This window comes from Carya illinoinensis, chromosome 5, assembly GCF_018687715.1.
Source record: "Carya illinoinensis cultivar Pawnee chromosome 5, C.illinoinensisPawnee_v1, whole genome shotgun sequence".
Taxonomy (NCBI): Eukaryota; Viridiplantae; Streptophyta; class Magnoliopsida; order Fagales; family Juglandaceae; genus Carya; species Carya illinoinensis.
Window position 1 is genome coordinate 11,274,975 of NC_056756.1, and position 27,295 is coordinate 11,302,269.

At 35.4% G+C, this 27,295-nt stretch overlaps 3 protein-coding genes and 1 long non-coding RNA gene across 7 annotated transcripts; 1 reads left to right on the forward strand and 3 right to left on the reverse strand.

The window, feature by feature from the left end:
• Positions 1-1,726: 1,726 nt before the first annotated feature.
• Positions 1,727-8,685, reverse strand: LOC122308758. The gene is made up of 4 exons (XR_006242218.1): positions 8,540-8,685; positions 2,150-2,293; positions 2,011-2,072; positions 1,727-1,899 (listed from the first exon to the last, which is right to left on the reverse strand). It is a non-coding gene; the product is annotated as an uncharacterized LOC122308758 (long non-coding RNA).
• A 1,414-nt stretch (positions 8,686-10,099) lies between these two features.
• On the forward strand, positions 10,100-15,564 carry LOC122311030 (E3 ubiquitin-protein ligase ORTHRUS 2-like). The gene is made up of 9 exons (XM_043125375.1): positions 10,100-10,723; positions 11,447-11,979; positions 12,274-12,399; positions 13,047-13,146; positions 13,284-13,345; positions 13,429-13,531; positions 13,773-13,917; positions 14,030-14,247; positions 14,836-15,564. The coding sequence occupies exons 1-9, from the start codon at positions 10,115-10,117 to the stop codon at positions 15,331-15,333; spliced, it is 2,394 nt and encodes a 797-aa protein (XP_042981309.1). The 5' UTR covers positions 10,100-10,114; the 3' UTR covers positions 15,334-15,564.
• A 149-nt stretch (positions 15,565-15,713) lies between these two features.
• On the reverse strand, positions 15,714-19,975 carry LOC122311031. 3 transcript variants are annotated; one of them, XR_006242721.1, is made up of 6 exons: positions 19,618-19,975; positions 18,650-19,010; positions 17,653-17,723; positions 17,128-17,226; positions 16,834-17,015; positions 15,714-16,070 (listed from the first exon to the last, which is right to left on the reverse strand). XR_006242721.1 is itself a non-coding variant. In XM_043125376.1 (5 exons), exons 1-5 carry the CDS (start codon positions 19,885-19,887, stop codon positions 16,920-16,922), a joined length of 897 nt encoding a protein of 298 aa, XP_042981310.1. In that variant the 5' UTR covers positions 19,888-19,974; the 3' UTR covers positions 16,754-16,919. The 3 variants fall into 3 exon arrangements, 1 of the variants encoding a protein (XP_042981310.1); XR_006242720.1 differs by lacking the exon at positions 15,714-16,070 and adding an exon at positions 16,216-16,253; XM_043125376.1 differs by lacking the exon at positions 15,714-16,070 and having other exon boundaries at positions 16,754-17,015; positions 19,618-19,974.
• A 3,518-nt stretch (positions 19,976-23,493) lies between these two features.
• Positions 23,494-26,693, reverse strand: LOC122311278 (ethylene-responsive transcription factor ERF113-like). 2 transcript variants are annotated; one of them, XM_043125768.1, is made up of 3 exons: positions 26,528-26,689; positions 26,183-26,447; positions 23,494-24,476 (listed from the first exon to the last, which is right to left on the reverse strand). In XM_043125768.1, the coding sequence occupies exons 2-3, from the start codon at positions 26,325-26,327 to the stop codon at positions 23,935-23,937; spliced, it is 687 nt and encodes a 228-aa protein (XP_042981702.1). In that variant the 5' UTR covers positions 26,328-26,447; positions 26,528-26,689; the 3' UTR covers positions 23,494-23,934. The 2 variants fall into 2 exon arrangements, with proteins under 2 accessions (XP_042981702.1, XP_042981701.1); XM_043125767.1 differs by having other exon boundaries at positions 26,183-26,693.
• Positions 26,694-27,295: the final 602 nt, after the last annotated feature.

Below are 27,295 nucleotides of genomic sequence, written 5' to 3' on the forward strand. Positions count from 1 at the left end.
TAACCAAACCTCACCCGACTCACTAAACTGAACCCTAACCATCCCCTATTCGACTCACTCCTCCGAAAGGAAAAACTTAAAAAATAGAACAAATATGGCATGCCCCGTACAGAATGAAGGTAATGTTCTAATGCAACATTGGTCTTGAAATCCATTTATTTTCTGTGGATATATGTTCTCCTTCATGAAATGTTACTTCTGAAATATAAAAATGTAATCATGCCTAAGATGTTATGATGTAAAATCCATGAAATTGGAAGTTGGAATATCATGAAGGTAGTCATGGAATGGCAATTTGTAAATAGTTTTGATTTTTTCTTGTCCATTCATTGCATGCCTAGATTCGATATTATCTTCTCATATATTTGGGATTCCTTGAATGATTTGTAAATATTTTTGTTTTTTAATTACAGAGTTTCTTAAATGATTACGATCTCAATTTCAAAATCAAATTTATGAGAGAAGATATGTTTCCAGTTTCAATTCCTCCAATTTACATAGTTCATGTCCTCTTCAATTGTCAAAATGTTGTTGTAGTTTTTTACCATGAAAATGTCTAATGTAGCATAATAGAATAAAAGAAATTGGAGCATAACATAACATAAGAAATTGGGGCATAAAAATGTCACATTAGGGCATAACATAACATAAGAAATTGTTATTGTTGACGCCAAATAGAATTTGTTACATTCACATTACATATTTTAAGGTCACGTGGTCTTAGCTAGTGTCCAAACTGTTTACATTGTTATGTTTAATATTAATTAATGTTGCAAATGCAGTTTGACGATGACAATGGTGCTAGTTTGGAGAGACCATTTTGCCATTGTGAAATTTCAGCAAAATTAAGGATTTCTGCCAAAGATACTAGTTTTGGCAGATGATTTTTCAATTGTCCAAATTATAAGTTTAACAAATAATGCGGATTTTTTCAATGAGTTGATTTTAAAATGGAACAAAACTATTGTTGCAAAATCACATTGGAGTTAGCTCAAAGAAGGAACGATAGGATCAATCAAGAACGTGAAACAGTTGAAGCGGCAAAATTTAAAACTATGGAAAAGAAGTACAATGAAACATTAAAAGTTCTATTCGTTTCATGGTTTTGTATTGTTGTGCTTTGTGCTGTAATTATTTTTTATGTAAACAATAATTATATATCCTATGGTTAGTAGACCAACTTTATTCAGCCTTTGTGCTATTCTATTGTAATCAAGTGGTGGTTAAAGCCTTAAATAATTCAGATTTTTCAGGACTCACTCCCAAACCAAGTTTTGAATTTAGATTTGGATGGATTTTGATCCCAAACCCAGTTACCTTTTGGAGTTTTATAAATATGATCAGGCTGCTTCAAAAACCAATTTTCAATTTGAAAGTAACTGGAAGAAAGAGATCTTAAGTCGCATCGATTATAACAAATTTAATTTATGAGTTTATTCTCACACTTCTCATTAAATATACACCAGTATGATCAAATAGCACTGGAACATAAACTCATACTACAATTAACTATTATGACTTGTTACATACACAAGTGTAAACAATAGCTCATAACTTAGAAACCAAAAAATTTATACAACATTTTCTACACTGGGTTGAAGCTTCTGAGCACACCCAGCTGAAGATGTTCATAACAGAATAAATTCTTAAACAATCATTATTCTCTTTTACATTAATATTCGAGCTGAAATAGAGGGAACCCACAACTATAGATAATAACCATGCATGATCCGAAATATTCAATAGACTTGGCAAGTTCTAATTTTAGCCAATACGAATTTGCAAGTTCTAATCAAAATACAAATACACAACGCACAACCAAATACATAGGTCCAAAAATCAAGTCCAAAATACAAATAGCTTCCATGGAAACAATGCCTTCATCTCTATACACATTTCCTGTGACATTAAAAAAACAAATAAGTTGCATACTTTAAAAAAAAAAAAAACAATAAGAGCAGTAATAATGTTTTTGTTTAATAAGTTGCGTACTCTACATTAATCATCAACCTGATGTTTCTTATTCAAGATCCACCCTTCGTGATTTGTTGTCATTTATATTTCCAATATCCCTACATGAAAGACAAAAAAAATCATAAACATTTTGTTAATAGATTGAAAGACAAACAAAAAATGGGAAGAAAAGTACCATACTCCAATGAAGGGCAATTGTTCCTCATATGGCCCTCAACCTTGCAAATGCCACAACGTTGTTTCTTCATTGCTTGAGTCTCTCTTGGGTTCTTTGCTCTTAAAAATTTTGGTATTCCTTTCGTTGGCACCCGTTGAGGATCTTGTAAAGTTTGGAAAAAATTTAATATTACTTGTGATCTTACTATAGGGGAATCTATATGTGACATGGCTCCATCTTCTATATTTTGTTCTTTAATATCTTCCATCAAAAGCAATTCCTTATGTACCTTATCCAAGGCAAGAGATAAGTGATTCATTTTGAACCTTGATTGTGAGCCAAGTTTGGCAATATCGTAAAACTGCATCATCAAATGGCTTTTTTGCAATATCGGATCTTCTTGTGTCGAAATAGGCCCCTCGAAATTTGGTATTTTAAGAATAGCTCTGCTCTTACCATTGATGGTCCATCGCTCTAGAACATAGTGATGTGGCAACATATCTAAGTTTGATTTCTTCATAAATACACATAGGATATGCCTACAAAGAATACCTAGAAACTCAAATTTATGACATGTACATATTCCATTTGCTTCTCTACTGTCCAAAGTCACATAATAAATCCGAGCATCTTTACTGTTAGGTGCCACCTCATGCATCTTACTTTCACCATCTTACTAAACTTTTGTCATTTTGTACCGTTGGCAATTGAATAGCTCTTCTTGAAAGATACTGAAAGACTTCATTGTATACACTTTGGCCGCCTCTTCTTCAATTTTCTAACATGTTTTCAAAACCGGGTTAGTCGATTTCATTCTCACATCATTCTCTTTCTCATTAAAGTACCGTGCATTTAAGACTTTCTCGTACTGATGCACGAAGTCACTCACCATCGTGCTCGATCGCACATAATATTTGAAAAATTTATTCATACTCTCGCTCCTTTGTGTGCTTGACATACATGCACAAAATGTGGTTCGCAAGTAAGTCGAAACCCACTTCTCCCGTCGGTTGTAAAGATTTTGTACCCAATCATTACATGCTAGACCATACTTCATTAGTATTGAAACTCATTCCTCCTCAAACTCATCAGGTGTTATAGTATCATGAATACAATGATAAAACTCTTTTTGAAAGTCTGGAAACTTATTATAGACATGTGCCAAATGTTTTAAAATTTTTTTGTAAAATATGCCACAAGCACAACCGATGAGTTGTATTTGGGAGTACCATTGCAATAGCCTTGGCCATGCCTTTATCGTCATCAGTAATAATGGTTGAAGGGGCACGCCCAAGCATAGCTTCCTGCCATGTTCTCAGTAACATATATAGGATTCAGTTGTCTCATTGACGTTTTTTAACAATGCACAATCAAACATTATGGTTTGGTGATGATGATTAACTCCTGAGAATGACACAAATGGCATCTTATAAACATTTGTGAGGTACGTGGCATCAAACATCAAAACATATCCGAAATATTGATATGCAGACATTGATCTTGCATGTAACAGCCTACTAGAAATTCAATTGTGAAATTTCTATTAACTTTAGGAACCTCGTGAAAACCCCATAAGTTTTCACGAATCCATTAATCGTATAGGTTTTTGTCTAACTACATAGTCAGTGTTATTATTTGCTATGGTATCAGAAGTGTGTTTTTGATTATTGGAGATAGTTAGAAGTGTCAAAATGTATTATGGTTTGTGCCATTAGACTCGGAGGGTTATTTAAAGTCTTATGGCGCAATAACATTTTTTCATATTTTCGGACAAAACGTCTGTTCAAAACTGTAGATATTATTGGATAAAAAGAAATATCTTGAGGTAATTTTCATTAATATTATTGGGTAAAAATATTTTGAGTTGATTTTTATAGATATTATTAGATAAAAATATCTTAAGTTGATTTTTTGTAGATACTATTGGATAGAATATTATGAGATAATCTTTTATAGATATTTTGGGTAGGAGAAAACTACACTCAACTCTCAACTCCAGCCTCATCTCTTCCATATCTCATCCATAAGTATCTCCAGCCACCTCTCCCCACGAAATTATCTTCATTTACACTTTCTATTGAAAGAATATCAAACACTCTCTCTCGGACAGCTTTTAGAAGGTCTTTTGCACACCCATTTCGAAGATTTTGTAAGTATTTTATCATAAAGTCTCCTTCATATAAGTTGTTCCTTTTTTAATCTAGTTTACATGGATATCTTATTTGCCCCATTTGAAAATCATTTGGTCAGTCAAATATTGTGTAAACTATAGAAAGGTCATTCTGAGAGATAAACTGGAGAATATGTTATAGTTTGGAGTTTTTGACCAAGCTAATGGATAGATATTGGTCCGAAATTTTTATGGAGTATTGTTAACATGTATATGTGATTATTGGTTGAGGATTTTTGCATGATTAAAGGTTTTAATGAAATATTTTCTTAGATTTAGAAACTTAGAAACTGGAAGAAGAAAAACAGTTTCTGTTTTGAGAAAGTTTAACTCTTTGGTGGTCTAAACCTATTCTAATGACTTTAATAATTTTATTGGAGGATCCTAAGTATCTTATATACATGTTATACTATTATTTTGAAGATATTTGATGTTAGTTTCAAAGATATGAAATTTTATGCAAAGAGATATTCAAATAAGCCAAAGTGTGGATATTCTTGGCTAAATTTATGTTTTGGTTAATTTCTAACCATTTGATCTTGAATTAGAAGCTTATATATGTTTTAGGACATCTTTTTAAACCATGTGATGATTTGGTTTGAAGATCATATATTTATAAGTCATAGATCAAGAGATTTATCAAAACTAGTTGAGAAAAAAGTTTCTGTTTTTGGACTAAGTGTAAAACCAAAAACTCCAAATGTTATTTTGTGATTTTGGTGACTTTAGTTTGATGATTTAAAGCATGTTTGATGTTAGGATGATATTATGAATATGTTAGAAGTAAGATTTGATTTTTTAAAATTCTTGGAGATGTTTTGATTTAAGGTCAAAACTTGTGATTTAAGTGCTTGGATCTTTTTACAAAAAAGTTTGGTGTTAATTATTAGCTTTTTCTAAATGGATGTTTTAAGTATGGTTTTGAACTTAAGATTGGAAGATGTTTGTTGCAAAATTTTGGTTTAAGCATGAGTTTTGAAATTGGAAAGAATTGCAACAAAAATCAAGGGAAATGGCCTATGGATGTTTCGGCCATAGTGTGTTCTTCATAGTTATGTTTTGTTTTAAATTTTTCTGAGTTGATATTTAAGTTTAGGACAAAATTTACATGAGGAATGTAAATTTTAGAAACTTTTGGAGTTAGTATGCAAAATCCTTAAGTTATGGGTAAAACAATCATTTTCCCACATGTAGAGAGTAAAATGAAAATTTTACTCTTTAAGTTAGTATTTTTCACATTTCAAATATTTAGTGATTTAGTTCTAACTTTTAGAATCACTAATTACAGTTCCTCGTGGTCGCACTTGAAGTTTTATAAAAAAACGCGAAAATCGATGTAAGTTAGCTTTTAACTTACTAATAGTCTATTGTGTATGTGTGCTAAGTAAAGGAACTACAATGTATGTATGTGTGTTATCATATATGTCATGCCATGCCAAGTTATCACGTAATTGTCTATTATACAGAATTTATTCTGTTGTCAATTTTTATCTGTTACATAATATATTCTGTTATGTATTACTGTACCTTACAAGTACGTCATGCTAAGTATGCCATCTATTACATGTATGTCAAGTCATGTAATATTCACTGTTGCAAGTATGTCATGTTAAATATGTTGTCTATTATATGTTATGCAATGTTACGGAATTTTTCTATCTCAAGTTGGTCATGTATTTCAAGTTATATTCAAGTCACGTTATGTTACGTCAGGGCTTTAGTCATTTCGTATTCCAGTCATGTTTCATCTTGATTACTTATGTATGGGGTCACAACAATTGTGACGCATACACTACGTGAGACACATCAATTACGACACGTAGAATACATGGGGCCACAACAACTGTGGAGTATGTATTTAAGCAGTTAAAGAATAAGTTTCCGTAGAATACATGGGGCCACAACAACTGTGGAGTATGTATTTACACGTAGAATACATGGGGCCACAACAACTGTGGAGTATGTATTTTTTATGTTAAGTCAAGTTTGTGTAGAATACATGGGGCCACAACAACTGTGGAGTATGTATTTACACGTAGAATACATGGGGCCACAACAACTGTGGAGTATGTATTTTTCATGTTAAGTCAAGTTTGTGTAGAATACATGGGGCCACAACAACTGTGGAGTATGTATTTATACGTAGAATACATGGGACCACAACAACTGTGGAGTATGTATTTTTCATGTTAAGTCAAGTTTTAGATCAAGTTCATGTCAAGTCAAGTTCAGTTCATGTTTCAATTTAAGTTATGTCAATTATGTTATGTTGTACGCCAAGTTATGCTTTTACTGTCATGCATGTATCATTAGCTTGTGTGGAAGTTTTTTGTTAACTTACTGAGATTTGTAATCAAATCTCACTTTGGTAGTCCCAACTACCATTCCCCCCGAATGGTAGATCTTGTTACAAGATCTAAAGGAGAATCAGGAGCTGATCAACTAGACACAGTTGACTAAGCGACGGTGCGACATCAATGTTAATATAGTAGTTAACGTAAATTACTACTTGTACAATAGAGTTGCATCTTTAGTATTTTTTGGATCATAACCATTTTGGACTAGTGTTGTGATCTACTCAATGGGTCTTTATGTATGAAGTATGTTTTAAGCATTTGGGATATTTTCAATTTGGTGCATAGTATTGCTAAAGAAAAAAATTATCCGCTGCGAATATTGCATAGTGTTAGATGCATGTTAGGAACATTGCATCTTATATGTCATAAACGGGGGCAGGTAACCTTGTGTTGCATGTCTCGACGCTTCAAATGTCCGTCCGATCCCAAACGGAATTTGGGGGCGTCACATTGCATCTGCCCAAAAACAACTTCTCATACTCTCATGCTCATCAACTTGCATAGAGCACACAAACCCAAATTTTTTACACTGTCGTTCAAGAAAGTATGCATGCAATTTTTGTGCATCTCCCTCTTCAAAAAATTTTCTTCTTTTATTTCCCAAATAATTTTCTACGTCCTTTCCAATGTAACCAATTTTAAAATCAGCATCTGCTTCTTTACTTAATACTGACATTATCTTTCGACTCTGGTGTAGAGTCGATACACCAGACTCATTCAAAGTGAGAATGAGGTTTTTTTGCACACAGGTAACTCCTCTATGTCCATAAAGTAAGCTAGTATTCTTGGTGTGAGTAGCTCATGGTTGTGTTCAGGCACGAACTTATATACTATCCACATTTCACCATTCTTTTTTATACACATGGTAGCCTTACACCAAATCTTTGTTTCAGCAGGTTCGAAAATTTTTCTTTCTTTTTGTTTGAGACTTTCACGCCTAAATCCTTCTCTTGTACAAACATAGTATACTCTAATTAATTTTTTGTCCCCTCTTGATAATTGCGTATGGTTAGTCCTCATTGCAAAGCATTTCCGTCTTGCATATGCTTTATAAAATGTTTAGGCATCCTCAACTTCATCAAATTCCTTCCCAATGAATGATTCAAAAAGTCCACCACTAGAAGTGGAAATGAAATGACTCCATCTTCATCTTCCACCTTCACTCAATCTCCCAAATTCATGCCATCTATCCTTTCCAATCCATCTTCTACATTCACATCACATTGCTCTTCTACAGTTTCATCCTCAATAGGAAAGTTTCTACTCGTTAGTATCTCAACATCATCACTATCCGAACTCCACCCAAAATTTTTCATCCCAACATAAAACAATGTAATCAATAAAAAAACCAGTCACTAAAAAAATCCACAAGTTGTAAATCAATATTCAAACAGCTACAGCTCTATATTAATTTAATCACTTATGGTTCAAACAAGGCCATATGAAGAATGAACATGATATGGTTCAAACAAAAGTAATACAAAGTATTATCTGAAACTTGGAATGCATTCCAGATTGACAAGGATGAATAATAAATTTTTTCTAATTTTTATGCTGCCATTTTTTCTAATATTATGATGCTATAGCATTTATAGAATGAATTTTTTCTAATTTTTATTCAACATTATTTGAAAACAGAATACACACAGAGATTTTCATTATTGATTACAGCTAGAATACAGATTTTCAAATGAGGTTGTGCCGACAGATTTTATCATGATTTTCATTGTGGGTTCGTCGTTTCATCTTTGGGCAAACTGTGGGAAATCGAAGCCAAAAATTCTAGAACAATAAACTTGGAACATTATGAATTAGGGATTAGAAAATCTTAAAACCAATTATTCATGAAAAAAATAATAATAACAATAAAAAAAAACTCACCCATGGGAATCGACGTGAACCAGTGTGACATTTTCATGGGTATGGTTTTCGTTCGTGAAGGGGAGAGAAAGAGAGAGGTTAGGGGATGATTTTCGTCTTTGTTGTGGAATGAGAGTCATAGAGGGAGAGAGAGTTGCGAAACAGAAGGGGAGAGATGGGGGGCAAAACAGAAGGATCCCCTGCAATGCGTGGCTTCGTTCCTGTAAGTTGCAACTCTTACGTGTCACTTTATTATTGAGTTCCGATAAGTAAATAATATAGAAAGCACTGGTTTAAAGATTTTCTCTCTAATAAAATACCAGGGTAGTGTTCACGCGCCTTACTAGCATGTTTTAGCAGGTATATATATAAAGTGTGGATGGCCCTTTTTGTGCCCAGTAACAAACTTATCTATTGTTTGAATTATGTTTCAGGCTAACAATTCGTACTTCCCTTTTATATGATCGTGCTTGACGGTTGGGGAAGTTTTCGAATCTTTTCATCCGTTCAATACTTGCAAATTCCCTCCTTGTAGGCGCGGGACGAATGTCGGAAGGAAAGTTCGAATGCTATTCAAGACTTATATGAGTCTTACTTTTAGGCCTATGGTCCGCGAATTATACAAAAAAAGTCTTGCAAGCTGTGAGAGAATTTGGCCTCTTCATATAATATATAATTTTATAAAGTGTATAAAAAATAAATAAAAATGACTGTATATAACATTTTTATATATATTATAAGTTGTGAGTTTTGTGCAATTTGCATGTGTATTTAATGCGTATCTAATATGATTTCGTAACTGCCATGCAAATGTGTTTTATAGGATTTTGTAACTGTCATATAAGACATCCTTTTCTTTAACGTCAATACACTTTATAGAAACCGAGACAAAAAGAAAATATTATATTTCGATGATGGGTGCAGAAGTGATAATCAGTAGTTTCGAATCAAGTTCAAGTAACTAAAATAAAATAAAAAATGTATATATGTAAAAAGAGAAGTATAATATTACTAGCGGATAAGATCTCATACATTTATTAGGATAATCTACAATTATAGATCATAATACATGGGGATTACTCTTACGTGTTAGAGATGATTAATGGCATATAATTTATTATCATATACCGTTAATTTCGGTATAAACTATAAACTATTAACCCACCGTTAATATTTTTTCAACCATTTACACGTGATATATCTTAATGAATTCAATACTAGAGGTTTGGAAGTCGAGTGTCGGTACTTCCAATATTCCTCATTTCAATGACTAGTAAGGTTTGATTTAAATGTTGATGTGATTTCAAATGATTAATAAATAGTAATTAAAAAAAAAAAAAAACAAACGGTGAATAATAGTTACTTTGGACTACCTTACTTACCAAACACACCTTAATTATCTCGATTGAGAATTGTAAGATAAATTGATGCAACAAATGTACGTGATAAATATTTGGATAAGTATGCATGAATATGAGTTGTAACCTTCCATTTTCACAAAACACAAGGGATATGAACATACACCGCAAACATGCCAAACACAGATTTACCCATTTATAGTGCGACAGAATAAGAGGGAAAAGCGAGTTTTCAAAAATGAATTTCCTACGAAGGAAATATCCTATAAAAACCCGCTTCCCCTCCCACCTCTCACTGCTCTCCATCATCTCCTACCTTCGACTTTGTCGGTTTCGTGGCTTATCATTCACTTTCATGGCGCACGTTAGAGGGCTGCCCTGCGACTGGGATGGCATTTGTATGGTATGCAAGACAAAGCCCTCCTCGCCCGACGACACCCTCTCGTGCAAAACATGCGCCACGCCCTGGCACGTCGCTTGCCTATCGGAGTCTTCCCGTCCCCAAACCCTTGCCGATGCTCTCCAATGGGAATGCCTGGACTGTTCACCGATCGCCTCGGAGCACTTCTCCAGCGCCGGTGCTGAAGGATCGAGGGGTTCCGGTGACCTGATCACGGCGATTCGGGCTATCGAATTGGACGGGTCGCTGACCGAGCGGGAGAAGGCGAGGAGACGGCAGCAGCTTATGTATAGTGGCGCGCACCCGTTCGATGGAGACGAAGACGACGACGAAGACGCCAGTCCCAAGAAGAAGGAGGTGATCAGCGGTCATAACGATGTTCTTGGTATTCTCGATAACAGTTTGAACTGTTCGTTTTGCATGCAGTTACCGGAGAGACCTGTGACGGTATGTGCTTCCGTCTTCCTTCGTTTCTTGAATTTATGGCTCTGTTTGCTTAAATTACCTAACCAAATCACACCGTTCATGCTTTGCGTTTGGATTTAACTTCATAGAAGAGCAACAGCTTATAGTTTTTTAGAGTATCGCTGTCGTGTTTTTATCGTGGGGCAGTAGTAATAGAATTTGAAGTTTGTTTTCGGCTTGCATCAGATTCTCCGTTGTAGATTTCGAATTATGTATGTTTCTATGTGCGTCCTCATTTTACAATCGCGCAGAGTCGCTGGGTTTCAGGAAGAAAGGGTGGAAATGGCGGGTTTTTAGTTGTTTGGAAAATTGGAAGTAATTTTACACGGACTGGGGCTGCTAATCCATATAGTACGTACTAGTTTAATTTAATTGTATTAGTCATCACATCATCTATATATTCGATTATTTAATCCATTAAATGTTCACGAATCTATAATTCACCTTCTATTACGATGAGATATGTCATCTCGGCCGTGCTAACCATATATACTAAATATTTAAAAAATTATTATTTATTTTCTACTTATTTATTAATTATTTCATTTTACATGCAAAATTATCGAGAGACCATAAAAAATTGTAAAATGTGATTTGTTATTCGAGTTCTGGATTAAAAGTAAATGGTTCATGGTTTCGAGATACTGTGCTTAGATATTTCCTTTACTGGCTTCGCACTTGACCTCATCTATTTTTTTGTTTCAGACACCTTGTGGTCACAACTTTTGCTTGAAGTGCTTCCAGAAATGGATTGGGCAGGGTAAGCGAAGTTGTGCGAATTGCCGCAAGAAAATCCCAGCCACTATGGCAAGCCAACCTCGTATCAACTCTGCGCTTGTCATTGCCATCCGAATGGCAAGGATGTCAAAATCCGATGCCAAAGGGGCCTTCCCAAAGGTCTATCACTTTGTACGTAACCAAGACCGCCCAGATAAAGCATACACCAGCGAACGAGCGAAGAAAGGTGGAAACGCCAATGCTAGTAGCGGAAAGATTTTTGTTACAGTCCCCCCCGATCATTTAGGACCAATCCTTGCAGAAAATGATCCGGAGAGAAATCAGGGTGTGCTGGTGGGGGAAACTTGGGAAGGTAGGCTGGAATGTAGGCAATGGGGTGTACACCTTCCGGTTGTTGCCGGGATTGCTGGGCAATCAAAATTTGGTGCTCAATCGGTGGCCCTATCTGGAGGCTATGAAGATGATGAGGACCATGGCGAATGGTTCCTCTACACAGGGAGGTACATTCGTGTCAGCACTATTGACATTCGTACTTGGATTCTGGATTTTGGTGTGTAATTGGCTTGCTTTGTACTGGGTTTTATTTTAATGAGCTAAATTGTATTTTTAATGCCAAGATAATTTAATCAACTCAACAAGTTTCCTACGTCTCTTTGGTGCTGTTATCATATGGTCAAATTAGTTTAATCAATTCAACAAGTTTCCTGCATCTCTTTGTTGCTGTCTTAATTTTGTACCTCTATGATGCTTTCGTCTTAAACATGCGATTGATATTTTGTTCCCTCCCAATATAGTGGTGGAAGAGACCTTAGTGGCAATAAACGCACAAATAAGGAGCATTCTTTTGATCAGAAGTTTGAATATTTCAACGAGGCATTACGAGTAAGTTGCAGGAAGGGTTATCCTGTTCGTGTGGTGAGGTGAGTCATTTTAATGAAAGTTATTACAATTCAGTAGCATGCAAGTCCTTAATCGTTTAGGTCTTTACTGCTTGTCTAAATTTGGTTAAGGTATTTACTGAAATTTTATTAGGTGTGGAAAACCTGTATAATAATGTAGTTGCATATCACATCCCAGTTTTCAATTTTACGGATCAAACAACAGGCGTAGAAATGCAAATGGCACAGAGCTTAGGATATCGTTTATGGCATTCATGGTTCTTCAGTGCAGATAGCAAGTTTACAGGCATAGCTTTCGACCTCTATGATGTCTGGTAGCATATAAACAGAATGTTAGATATCGACAAGTTAATGAGCAGTCGTTCCAGTTAACATTTTGTTTTCTTTTGTGGAACATATTATTAATAAGCTTGCATGCTAAAGAATAAAAGGGTGAGATTAACAAGCAAAAAGTGGCTATTTTCCTAAATAGGCAGCTAATGTCGTCTTCTTTTTGCAAAAAGTTACACAAACGGTTGGGCCGACTAAACCCTTTGTCGTCATTGCTGCATATATAACTATTTCATTACCTTCTGGGTAGCAATTGCTAACAAGATTGTTTCTGAAGGTGTAAGTTTCTGCTTCTATCAGAAAAGTTATCTTTTTGCTAATAAGATTCTTTTAAGCAGGTCTAACAAGGAGACGCGATCTTCTTATGCCCCAGAGAGAGGGTTACGTTATGATGGGATTTACAGAATCGAGAAATGCTGGCGGAAAAATGGGACTCAAGTAAGATGCTTATGATCATAAGTTCATAACAATGTAGATTGAAACAACAGCCCGGGCTGTATTCTTGCTGAGCTTGTTCACCAATGTAGGTTTATGGTATTCTAAAATTGTTAGCTGATGAATGTTTATTGTGTTAGGGATATAAGGTGTGCAGATATCTTTTCGTTAGATGTGACAACGATCCTGCCCCCTGGACAAGGTCTATTATTTTCACCCTCTATCTCTCTTTCCCTCTCTGGTGATGTATTTTTGTGCGACTAAATTTTGGAGATGAATCTGTAGTGATAATCATGGGGACCAGCCAAGGCCACTGCCCGTCATTAACGAGTTAGAGAATGCAATTGACATAACCGAAAGAAAGGAATCTCCATCCTGGGACTATGATGTAAGCTAATAATGCTCCTTTACTTCCTGTGTCCAAAGGGGTTTCTCTCTCTCTATTGATTTTCCCAGTGACTTCATTTTTTCTTTCCTTTTTGGGCATACTCAATATCTATTATATTATATCTAGGTTAAATAGATGGTTTCCTATGAGTCTCTAAACCTACTTGTGCTCCTTGAGTATTCAGCTAGATGGTTAGTTAATTGATTTTTATATGTCCTAAATGTTCCATCATGATCCCCAGGAGGAAAAAGGTTGCTGGATGTGGAAAAGACCTCCACCATGTAGCAGAAAACGGGTTAATAATGGACAATTGGAAGATGGGAAGAGATCAAGGAAAGTTATTCAACGAGCACAAAATCTGTCTGTGAAAGCGAAACTTCTAAAAGGTTTACTTGTCTAATTCACATTTACAAGCTTTGTTCAAGTTTTCTCTTCTTTTTTTTTTTTTTATCTCACTTTCATGTCTTAGAAATCGTGCTTGTGCAATTGGCCATGCAGAGTTTAGCTGCCACATCTGCCGGAAGGTGATGACTTTCCCTCTTACTACCCCTTGTGCTCATAACTTCTGCAAAGCTTGTCTAGAGGGTGCCTTCGCTGGTCAAAGTTTCATGAAAGACAGGACATGTGAAGGCAGACGAACATTAAGAGCACGGAAGAATATCATGAAATGCCCTTCATGTTCAACAGACATAGCTGACTTTCTTCAGGATCCCCAGGTATTATTGACGGATCATTACACTCACTTGGGTTTTTAAACAGTGCATTTGTTTTTTGATATGCTATATATATGTTGAACCGCTCTAGAGGAGACCTTAAACGGCTGTTTGATTACAGAAAGCCTGCAATAGATCTTATAATTACTTGGTTGAGGCAAGTTCAGTCAACATTTGATTACCTGGAGAGTTGGGTCTCGGTATGAGTTTGAGTTTCCCATGGAAATTGAACTGTTTTTCCTGACCTTGATGGCATTTAGAATGAGTTTATTATTTTCATGGCAGCTGAGTATAGTTGTTCGCATCAACAGCTTGTTTATTGTAGGGGTTGATAGGTGACATCGTTATTGTTTTTTTCAAGAGAAAAATTGAGAACTACGTCATCGGCTTATCAATTTATCCGGTAAATTGCATGACTTGGAACGTCTTTCTCGTGAACCTACATGACTTGGAGTTATACTTGGTTGTACTGCTTAGGTATTGGTTAATTTGGTAGTGATTGGCCCTCCTCTTGTGACCATCTCTTTTGGTTTCACTGCTGATTAAAAGAGTAGCAGAATTTTACTGCTAACATCTGAGTTTCTGTCACAGGTTAACAGAGAACTGATGGAGGTGATAGAGTCATTAAAATGCAGAATTGAAGAGGGTGAAAGTACTGAGTCAAGTGAAGAAACTGATGTCACCCATGAGAAGCTGGATGGAGTTTCTGATGAAATGGGGATTTGTGATGTGAATAATGCAAATCTGGAGGAAGTAAAAGCCGACATTTCGAAAGCTCAGGCTGCAAGCGAAGTCGGGAAAACGGATGTGCTGAAAATTGCAAGTGGTGGCGAATGTAAATTAATTCCTGGTGAAAAGAAGGGAAGAACATTCCCTGAGAAGCCTGATGCTGCTGATGGCCAAAATGGTGTTGATCCTGAAAAGGCAGCTGGTAGCAAATTACTAGAAGATCCTACCATAGAGAGCAAAGTCAAACAGACTTGCAAAAGGATCAACAATGGAGACGACTTGTCAACCTTGGATATTGGAGGCTTTGGAGCCAAGGCCAGAAGCAAAAGGGCTAAAATGGAAGTAATAGAAAGAACTTAACGACCGTCAGTTCTACTCTTATTCAAACGGCGACGAAAGCTTTGATCGTAAGGCAGTCAAGCTTTTTTGGTCCGTTACAGAGCTGGTACCATTTTCAGATTATCGTTAATTTGAGAATTGTGCGGGGCCAAAGTATGTTCCATGCAACATGGTACTTTTTTTCCCCCTCATGAACACCATGTAATACAGCACTTGAAATGAATTAAAATAAATCCAGTTTATTTTTTATAAGTGGAATAAATCCAGCTATGTTGTTTCCCATCGAACAAATTGACATCTTAGTCTTATTTGTTTGTAATGACGAGCAAAAAAAGGCATTTTCCATGCTGAAAATTGACGTAACAATCATAATGGCAACGAGAAAAATGAAAAGATGAATGTACAAGCACTAATACACAACTCTTTACGACTTTGTTTTAAATCAAGTGTTACTATAAAATCTAAAATTCAAATCTGACGGAAAACTTTAAAAAAAATAATAAAAAAAAATCAGTATTTTTGATGAAGTGGAAACATCACGTTGGCTGAATCATAGCATTCAAACTGATAAAATCCAGACCTAGAACCCTCTTGTCGCTGAAGCAACAGCAGCTCTCCTAGCCACGGAAATGGCGGCTCAATCCAAACACACTCAGGTTATTTTTGAAGGAGACTCACAATTGGTACTTTCAACAATTCAAGACCAATCTTCTGCTTCAAACTGATCTATCTCCAATATCATCAAGGATATTCAACATCTGTATGCGAGTAATACGCTTTGGAGTTTTGTCAAAATTCATCGATCTGCAAATCGATGTGCGCATTCTGTAGCGCAATGGACAGCAACCAATCTTGTTTTTGGAAGCATACCCTTAGATGACTCTTTCCATTTCTTTCTTTTTGATCCTCCTTGAACTTTGTAATTGTACTTTGCAATATCCCTATATATATATATAACTTGCTTGTTTAGAAAAAAAAGAAAAAAAGAAAAGGGAAACATCACGTTGGCTGGTCATTGAATGAGTTTTAACATGGTAAGAGTGATGATCTATATAAGTCTCAAATGTACAAGTTTTGTATAAACATTTTATAAAAAAATGGACCTTATTTTGAAGAAGTGTGGAAAACTCATTTTTTCTTAGTGGGGCCCACCATTTTATAAAAAGTTTGCGCAAGACTTGTGCATTTGAAGCCTATCCTTAGCATTACTCTTTTTTTATTAGTTTTTTTTTATTACAGGCCTCAGGCCTGATTCAATATGGAACTGTGCTTAGACCCTGGCTCAACTGTCAACAGGGTAACAGAAGAAGTAGAAAGCTAAAGCTATGTTGTGTCTCAAAAAATTGGTATGGTGGGTTCCCAAGCATCATCAATTGTTACCAAACTATCACTAAAACATAGTAACATTTATACTATGTGCCCCAACAATCTAGAAGCTATATACCATAGAAAATATTAATTTATAAGCAAGTGAAAGAATATTACAAGCTATGATCTGAGAATCTATATAACATTGCCTACCTCAAAAACCTCTCTGCAGTCCAGTTCATGTAATTTCCTGTCCAATTAAGGTTTGTTTTGGCATCTCTTCCTACTTAAGATTCTGACTATACTTTTTGTTGCTCAAGTTTCTCAAGCAAGGTTTTCTTCTCGTCTTCAGGAAGAGAATTGAACATGAAAACAGATTTGTCACCAATGTCATCCTTGAAGGCAAGAACATATCAGTGATATGCCATGGGCATTAATAATGTTTAACACAGTAAATTGAGCTAGATAGAATATCATTAACAAAAAATTAGTTCATTTAAGGTCTACCTTAATTGGTTGAGTAAACTTTCTTCCGGCAAATATCACAAAAAGGACCATCCACGAGCCTAGCAGAGTAAGCTTTGCTCCATCATCCATCAAACCAGTCTGTGATTTTCAAATGAAAAGTCAAATCAACACGGTATTCAAAAGCTTGGAATTTTCTTGGATAAGTTTTAATAGAAACCCACCGCCCATTTGTAAAGGATTCCACAAAATGTTATGTCTATGCATGGAAGGTTTTTGAAACAACAATTAAGCTTACATCGCATACATATAAAGGATCTTAAGAACTTAAGAAATTAGATGATCTCAATACCAACCAAGGAGAGAGAGAGAGAGAGAGAGAGAGAGAGAGAGAGAGAGAGAGAGAGAGAGAGAGAGAGAGAGTCATAGCAATCCCTTTTTCACAAGACACTTCATACGTATTAAAAAAGGAAAAAAATTAGGCAGACTACAAGCAGGATAATATTCTACACGTTGGGAACACAGGATAATATTCTACATGTTGGGAACACATAGAAAGAAGAATACCAGGTGCCCAAGAAGAACTGTAGGTATAATGAATGTGAGAACTCCAGCTTCCAGCTTTCCATAGCAGAGGCCTGTTTGGAAACAGTCAGGAGGCTACCAAATTTCTCTGTGGTACATATAACTTCAAAAGCCATAACAAATGTAAAACAAAAGAGCACAAAGCATTGATGTGACATTGTCAAAAAAACAAATGTTCAAACTTATTTTACCTGTTTATTGTAAAAATGATCATTTATGATGATGAGATTTTATTTTATTTTTTTTTTAAAAGAGCACTTCACACCTCCTTGTCAATTTTATTTTCAGCCAGCAAATAAGTGAACATGCAGGATTCTACCTCTCTTCATCTTAATCCTTCTTTTGTATCTTTAAGTTGTCAAACACCAATAATTATATTGAACTAAGTAAAAGAATTTCAACCAATTGAGGCAACGGAAGTGAATTGGATTGACTTCCATCTTCTTATATAGCACAAAAGGGAACACAATCAAGAGATCGCACGATAACTTTTGCCGTGTTTAAAAACATGAAGGTGATTCAAAACCATTACAAAGAAACCGCCTGGCTTTGGTGTAGGAGCTATATTTTGAGTCGTGCCTCTCTATCTAAGGGTTTCATAACTGGACATTGAACCAAGTTCATATGATGGGGGCTAGGTCAAGTGGTCGACCATTTTTACAGTAATGGTTCTGCCTTTGCTAATCAACCAAAGGAATTACTAGGCACAAGCTCTTACTGTTTTGCTTCAACCATTTCAAAAGGCAACCTGGACTTTCCAATGGGCATGGAGTTTGACATTACACTTTATTGCTACAATCTGGAGTATAATAATATCGTTTAAATATGAATTAAGGTTAACACCTGACTAATTTTACATATCAAATGACCACAAATAGTGGGAGATCAAGCTGTGATACTGAATAATAGCTCATTTAACTTGGAACATATATTAGTGAACATAAATAGATGCTTACAATTACAAGTCAACTGCAATTACCTTCTTTGAATACAAGTCCTGTTAGTGCTGCAAAAAGAGGACCAACAAACCAGACTGCCGATGGGTGATTGACAACATATTGTACCAAGTTTTCACCAGCTGGTAGAGCAAGGCTCGTGTAAGTTGCCAAAGATCCAACAACACCAAGTCCCCACAATGCTTGAAGAGTGCGCTTAATCTCAGTAACATAGATGTGAATTAAAAATAAAGACAAGCCCAAACCACCAGCACCAATTGTGTAAAACAGATCAAGATTTTGCTTGATAATATCAAACAAAGAGTTTTCAGGTAAAAGGGCAGTTGATGCAGCAACAACAAATGATGAGGCAGCGGTCACCAACCCCGCTCTGTATAAAACAACCTGCCACGGCAAGCAAAGTATCGCTGAGATACTCAAATACTAACCTTTACTGCTCCATATCAAGATCCAGATTCATACATACCATTACAAAGTTATCATCTTTTAAGTTTTTAACGTGTTTTTCTCTGGTTGCATGGCATAGACCTATTTTTCATTTTCATATCAGGTTTCAGATCGGCTCCATGATAGTTTTGGGCGATTTGGCCTAATTTTACCTTTCAAAAAATTATACAAACTCACACCACATTTGAAGGGAGATTAAGACTATCCTATAGAACCTTTTACATCTTTCATTAATAATTTACCTGAAATTGAATTGAAGAAAGTCTTAGATTCCAACTAACTCACTGTACATTCTCCAGCACCTGGAGGTGCAGGTGGGATTTGAAAAATCAAATTCAAGTGCAATAACTTCTTGTTCACCCTACTTATTTGATATCCAAAACTCCGAAAATAACTCTCCCGAAGCTCTAAGCAACTTTTATTATCCAAAAAAGAAGCAACTTTGTTATCAACCTTATGATTAACAGCATCAATTGAACGGCGCGTCTCGCGCTAGCAGATGAAAAAAAGGAAAACTATGAATAAGATATAAACGTGTGGGTACCTCTCGAACATCGGAGGAATCAACGGTCCAAGGGCCGTAAATTCCCTGATAGACCGTTCGATCGAAGGAATTCTGAGAGCTCTCTCCCAGAGCCTTGCACTTTACCGACCCAATTCGAAGCGTAACCTTAGCGGCTGCCTTTGAAGGTGAAGATGAAGACAGTAGTAGTAGTGAAGGGTAACAAGTCATAGAAGATTCAGGCATGCCATTGAGCTTCGGGGGAGTGACCATGGTTGCTGCACATGATAACACTCGCGACGCCATGTTCATGTTCTGAAATCCACAACGTGCGGCTTCTTCGCCAATTAAATTTCGATCTCGTAATTAAAAATGAGAGCTATTGCATTTATTTTATATTTTTCATCAGTTAGAAATTTACGTATGAAGCATTTGCTGCCATTAGCCTATTTGGTTGTTTTATTTATTTATTTTTAAGTTTTCCTAAACCAATTTGTGCAAAAAAGAAAAGAAAAAAGAAGGTAAATAAATAAATAAAAGAAATGTAATAGGTTTTGTGTGCAGAGTGCAGACACTATGTATGCCTGTGAAAGCGAGTTGCGGAGGTTTTTGTACTCGAAGGAGTAGGATTGCCCTCCATCAAGTAAAAAAATGCAAGGACATTGGGCTTTATTGATTTCAAGGATTTAAGTTTTCAAAGTATTGAATGGGAATGAGAACCGTATTGGACTTTATTCCGATCCAATGGAGTTGCATTGGCATGGCCCAACCTAACCCCAAAAAAGCCCAAAAACAAAATGGGGGTGGCCCAGAAATGAATAGAGAAGCATAAATAGAGAAGCCCGCCCGGTGGCCTGCCTGTGTTCCAACGCTGTCTATGTCTAATATAATAAGACAAAAGAAAAAAGATAGCAATACCATCCCTTGATTTTTGTGAGTGTGACGTACAAATCATCTGCACTCTTATGCAGTGGTGTTTCAACATGTACCATCATTTAAGTAAGACTCTCGAGTGTTTTCTTGAAAAAGAGCCGCAAAAATTGACGTTGGGAAGCCGAAAGCATACCAAAAACTCCACACGTTTGTTCACTGTTAAAAAAAAAAAAAACAATTTTCAAAAACCCAGAAAAATCAATTATGGGCCCCTACAGGCTACAGCCCTGACCCCATGCAATTTGCAGCTGCTTGCGTCTCCATCGTATCGGCCCCTAATCCCATGCTTGTCTTGAGAAGTGTGCCCACGTCAGTACTCACGCTTGGAGGATTGTTTAACAAGCAGCAGTAGTGGCCATTAATTCTTTAAACAGGAGATGCCTCTTTTTTCTTGCACAGAAGGCAAGTCAGGCCCTTAATTTGATCCCCACTTTTAAAATAAAAAGTGAACAAAGAAGCTTCTTTTGCTTTTGTCGGTTTCTGCATTCTCTTTTTGATTGATCTCAAAGCTACTTTATTTGGGCTTTGGACGATTTCACTTGGCCCACTGCACCTTGCTGTCTGGGGCAAGTGGGCACGGCCCACTCCAGCTTCTGCATGCGTACACCCTCTGTTTCTCTCTCCTCCTAGGGGGGCGAGTCTTTATCGTACTAGTCATTAGAATGGAGGTTCAATTCTTGTCCCAAAAAAAAAATTTACTGTTTCAATCATATTAATTAAGACATTCGTAAAAGGTGTGTCGAACAAAGATCTTGAAACCATGACCACAATTGTAGTGTCATAATTGTGAGTTGCATAAAATTACATGCAACAGCACTTTGTTCTGTCCTCCTAGTGCTAGGTGTGATCACCTTAATATTTTTTACCGGTGATCTGTCTGGAAATATGCTATAATTAGAACCAACCTCCCATGATTAGATGTATATAATTATTCTCTTTCCAACTCCGCGTGCTGATAAAAGTGCTAAAGTGGTAATATATATACATATATAATATATATACAAAATCTTTACTTGAAGTCATGATTTTTGTGTAGTCTTTTTTTAATTTTAATGATGTGATTCATTACGTCATTTTTTTTAATATAAAATAATTATTTTGATCAATCACATTATCATATATATTATTTATAAGTCAGTATAAATAATACTTAATAAGATATTGACATGATCACATAATTTAATTTAAAATATAAATTTTAAATTTGAATCTTACAAATCAAATGATCTTACAATTTAAGTTATATGTATAATATATACTCTAGTTTGATAATATAATAACTCGCACACGCGTATATTTATATACATATATACACACACACATTGGGATCAAATTATGAATTAACTCATCTTGAGTGAGCGCGTGCACATTCTCGTGTTAATTTCTGGTATTATAATTATGAATAATAGTTATTTCTATATGCTCGTTCATTCTTCTTTTCTTTATTAATTTACATATAAATAGAGAATAAGAAGAAGATTAAAAAATAAATACTAATTAAATTACATGATTACAAAAAAAAATAAGACAAATAAAAAAAGACATAAGCTGATGGCGTGTTTTAAAGGATTACATAAGATAGACTCGAGTGACATGATGGGGACCAGACTCCGCCCCATTCCATCAAATATTCCACTTTTAATTATGAATTGACAGCACTGTGGGATTTTGATGATACTATACATTCATATATCATAAAGAATAATAAGACGGTGACCAAGATTTCGAAATTCTGATTGAGCCCACTTAAGGAGAATATATTGTACAAAGAAAGATAAATTTGATCTGTTTACCTAACTCTAACTCAACCCATAAATATTTCTTTTTAAAAAAAGATAGAAAGAAGGACTTCTGGCTGGCTAGTTCGTTTTCGAAGTGTAACTACACGACCAAAAAACAATAAATATATATATAGGTCCTTGGAAATAGTCAAAAGGATGAAGAAGCAAACAACATGATATGGTCTATATATGCATGCATGCGGCCTCCAATTATTGGAGTCCGTCGCGGCCGGCCATACCATCCTATACTTTGTATCATCTTTATTTATAAATGCTGATTAATTGATGTCCTTCGATCCGGCCTTCAGAGAATCAGAATTACATCCATCTCTCAAGGCTCGGGAGGGAAAATTAAGTTAGTTAATTATTTATCATGCAGTGCAGGAGGCAAGGAGTAGTGGCCATACTATGGACCAATAACCTGAGAATTCATATGTGGAGTATAGAAGGCGGCTGAAGATCACACACACATATATATAACAATTAATTAGAAACATAAGGGAAAGAAATTAGAGGGGGTGGTGGTCTAACACTCTAATTTGATAGCTTTGAAATTAATATATTTAAAGCTGCTTCTTGATGGCTTTAAACCAATGATCTACTTTTTTAAAATGTTTAGTCAAATGGAAGTGGATGAGAAGGGCCGCTAAATACGTCAGAAGGTTGACCATAAAGACATTTTTAGTTTTTAAGTTTTCGACTTTGATCATATTAAAGTCAATGGTAAACATTTATCTCTGTTATTTAAATCTAATCAATGGCATGAAAAAGGAGATATACTGATGAACATCAAAAGATCATATATATATATATATATATATAATATATGAATAATAGTACATATAGTTATTTTTATGTATTATATTCTATTGATATGATTAATTATATTAATTTTTTTAAATACACAATCAATCATATAAATAAAATATATAAAATATATATAAAAGTGACTGTATATAAAATTTTTAATAATATATATGATAAAAGACGTCATAAAAATTATTTTAATTAAAAAAAATCGTAAAAATAAATACATAAATTGACGTGATTTAATATGATATAAATTGAGATAATTTAATATAATAAAAATAATTATAGATATAACCTATCATATTAAGCACGGTAATTTATAAAAAATAATAATAATAAAAAAATTTATGGTAAAAGCATTTCAATGGATCAGGATTCAGACACATCACAACAGTGGAAAAGCAAACCGCACTCCATTAACGTTGATCATGTCCGCATGCATTACACGTGCACTTTCAAATGAGCAAGATGAACATCTTGATGATAATGATTCAAAATAAAAACAACTGAACAGCAACTTTCTTACATACAGTTGCCAAGTTTAGGTACCCCGAAATCTAATACTCTCGTCATACACAGTAGAAGATGGAGATTGTCCTTGGATTGTAACTAATAAAATCCATGTCCTCCCCAATACAAAACACGGCATATCGGACAGACAACAGAAGCTTCCAAAATCCCAAAACAATAATGGGAATAATTAAGCTCTTGATGATTCCGTGGGGATTGATGTCTAGTTGTTGAAACAATCGCGGGGAAGAGTTGCCAATAATAGTAATACTAGCTAGCACTCAGAATGGATAGATATATTTTAACTAAAACCATGTTACAGATACTACTCGCTTGGGTTACTAGAATTGACGTCCTTGCCATGCTCTTCCTGTTGCTGTTGATGCTGATGCGATGAGGCGGAAGATGAGGATGAAGTTGACGAAAATTGTGGAGCAAAAGATTCTTGATTAAAGAGACCCGTAGTGTAATAAGGGAATTCAACATCAGAACTGGAAAGAAGCTGTGCGTACTGGAATAGGCCGGGGAAAGTTTCCTGCGATAAAGTCGTCGTCGTTGACGGAGGAGGAACGACCGGGCCGGGATTTTGCACAGGCAGCTGGGCGACGCCGCTTGTATTCCCAAACCCCATCGGGTAGCCATATTCGCCATATTCGGTGGTTCTTTGAACTCGTTCGGGAAAATTAAGCTTGGCCTTGGTGCCTTTAAACCTTAAAGCTGCTCGATCATATGCCAGGGCCGCATCCTCAGCTGTGTCAAAGGTCCCCAGCCAGACCCGGGCTGCTTTTTTTGGGTCCCGTATTTCGGCTGCCCATTTTCCCCATGGTCTTTGTCTTACTCCTCTGTAGTGACGTCTTCTTACACTCTCTTCACAAGTTCATGCATGCAAACAAGGGAAAGGGCACAAGATATGAGATGCATGGTGCGTATAATGTGTATACAAAATGCACGCAATTATTACGACATATACGAATCTGGGTCGACAAATATATATACAAAAACAACCAATAAATTGTCTTTCTGGGTCTTTGAAGGACTAAAATTTTAACTTTCTTGTGTACGTTCAGTACACAATTGAGGTGCATACAAGATAAAGGGTAATACTATTTGTTGCTTGTTATTTAAGGCGTGTAGCACGCCCCTCTATACAAAGTGCCATAAAGTTTCATGCACGCACAATGTGGAAAGCTAGAAGTACTGGGGTATGATCAGCTGCTTTAATTCCTACAATAAATACTACTAGCTAGGACAAAAAGATCATATATATTAGAAGTAGGTTTCAAGTCCCGATCATATGATACCTTTCCCTAGTTCGGGACGTGTTAAGACTCAAAAGTGAGGCGCCGAACCTGAAAGCGGGATGCCCCCGACCCATTTCTAACTTAAGATAAGAACTAGTACTGCATGACTTTAGTTCAAGGTGTTTTGTTTTTCTTACTTTGAATGAGGGGTGAGAAAAATCAATTCAAAGAGGAGAAAAAACGTGAAACAATCATCTTTTCTTTTTTCATAACGTAAATGTGATCATAATGATTCCAGCGGATAGAAAGTCAAGTTTTTCCTCAGTGGGAGTAATTCAGCAGCAATTAAGCCATGCTATCTAGCAGAATTAGCTGACTTTTTCGAGTTTAGACAACGTTCAAGCAATATATATATTAACAAATAATATTTAGAAATCTTATAAAAATGACATGAAAGATATAGTATAATAATATGAGGGATTAGGTTCAAGGTCAGTTGGTCAAAGACGGAAGATCAAATGGAAGGATAGTAATAACCCACGGAACAGATAAATCACGAGTAGTTTAGGGAATTTAATGCTTAGGCGCTATGGAAGATGTGAGAGCCTTTTAATTCATTCAATCAAAATACAAGAAAAAGGAGGGAAAAGAAACATGAAAAGACTGGGAAATACATGAAAAATATGGGAAAGAAAGACATGAAAGAATGTACCGTTTCCATCTATTCGAGAGAGGGGGAGAGAGAAAGAGGCCGGAATAGAGTTCTTTAGGCAAAGCGTAGGATACACTGAACTTGGCTGAATGAAAATCTATAAAAAATAAAAAAATAAAAAATGAAGAGATATTTTCTCCTTAAGAATCTTTTGTCCCATCTGTATGTATGTGCGTGGTAGGGTTAATTTACGGAATTCATGGGATTAATACTTACGGAACTTGCTCTTAAAGATTGGATCGACAAGGAACGCAGAGATATTTATGTCTCAACAAATCATGAGCTAGCTTGGATGATTCTTTCTTTTCTTTTTTTTCTTTTTCCAAACCCAAAAAAAAAAAAAAAGAGGAACCACAATAAGGGAAGATAGAGATAGATCACGACATGCATTTTTGACGATATAAACATTATATAAAAGAGCAATCAAAAGAAGCAAAATCAGAAACTTTGACGATTTAGGGTACGTGTTAATCCAAAGAATGACCATGTGATGAACAGTTTGGCATCTAAAGCCCCAAAAAAGCCAGTTCACTACTTTAATTTAACCTATAAACTTAGGAAAAAGTACACCATAATAGAATAGAAGTAGCTAGTGTTAGTAGTCAAGCCATGTTGGGTACCTGGATCTTGCACTGGTTGAGATGAATCAGGAGGTTCTTCTTTCACCGCACACTCTGGGATGGTTAATGGGGTTGATTGCACCAGCACTGGCTTATCATCGATCGTTCCCATAACCTGAGTGAGAGCAGAAACCATGGCGGACATATCCGTTTCTGACCAAGAAGATGCATAAGCTGGGAACTGATCATCATGTTCTTTCTTTTTCTCCTCTGATGTTTCCGAAGGAAGTGGCCGCTTTCCATGCCTCCGATCCACTTTTCAAACCTGTTAAAAGCTGATTTAATGCTATTTTTGTGATATTGTAGCACTAGGACATATATCTAGAGCATGATCTGCTAGCTTACTCAGATTTATTTTCCTTGCAACTTTTCCGTTTTGGGATGGAATACAAGGAATGCAAACCAAACCGAATCAAAGATCCGGAGCTAAAGAATCTGTTTGGCAAGTTGGAAGGAGAGCACCAGAGTTGAGATAGGGTTAGAAACTTAGATGGCTTCTGTAACTTGTTATAGCCATGAAATTATCTTATTATATTCGGTAATGTATTAAAAAAATAAAAAAATACGTGAGCTGTGCTAGCGTTACGCGTATAGGTGCGTATGTTCTCAAGCACTCTATCCACTGTTTGAACAAGTGGCAGGGTGAAAAATTGTAACGCCTCCTAAAAACTCACGCTCTGGCTTTCTTTTAAAAGAAAAAGAAAATCTCTTACCCAAGTACACACGACAGACCTAAAGAGAGGTGAGAGGCAGAAGCTCCGCTCTCCCCCGCCCCCCTTTTTTTTTCTTTTTAAATAAATAAAATAAACTTTTTATAAATAATAATAAAATAATTTATAAATAGTAATAAGATAATTTAAATTAAATATTTTAAATTTTAAAAAATAAGAGAATAAAAATTATATAAAAAATATTATAAAATTAAAATATTGTTAAAATATATGTTTATAATATTATTTTTATTTAAGTATTTGAAAAAGTTGAATTGTTTTTATTTTTTATTTAAAAGTTTGAGAAAGTTATAATAATTAATTTAAAAATTTTATATTTTAAATTATAATTAAGAAAAAAATATGATAAAATGTGATCAAATTTATAAATAAGATCTATTTC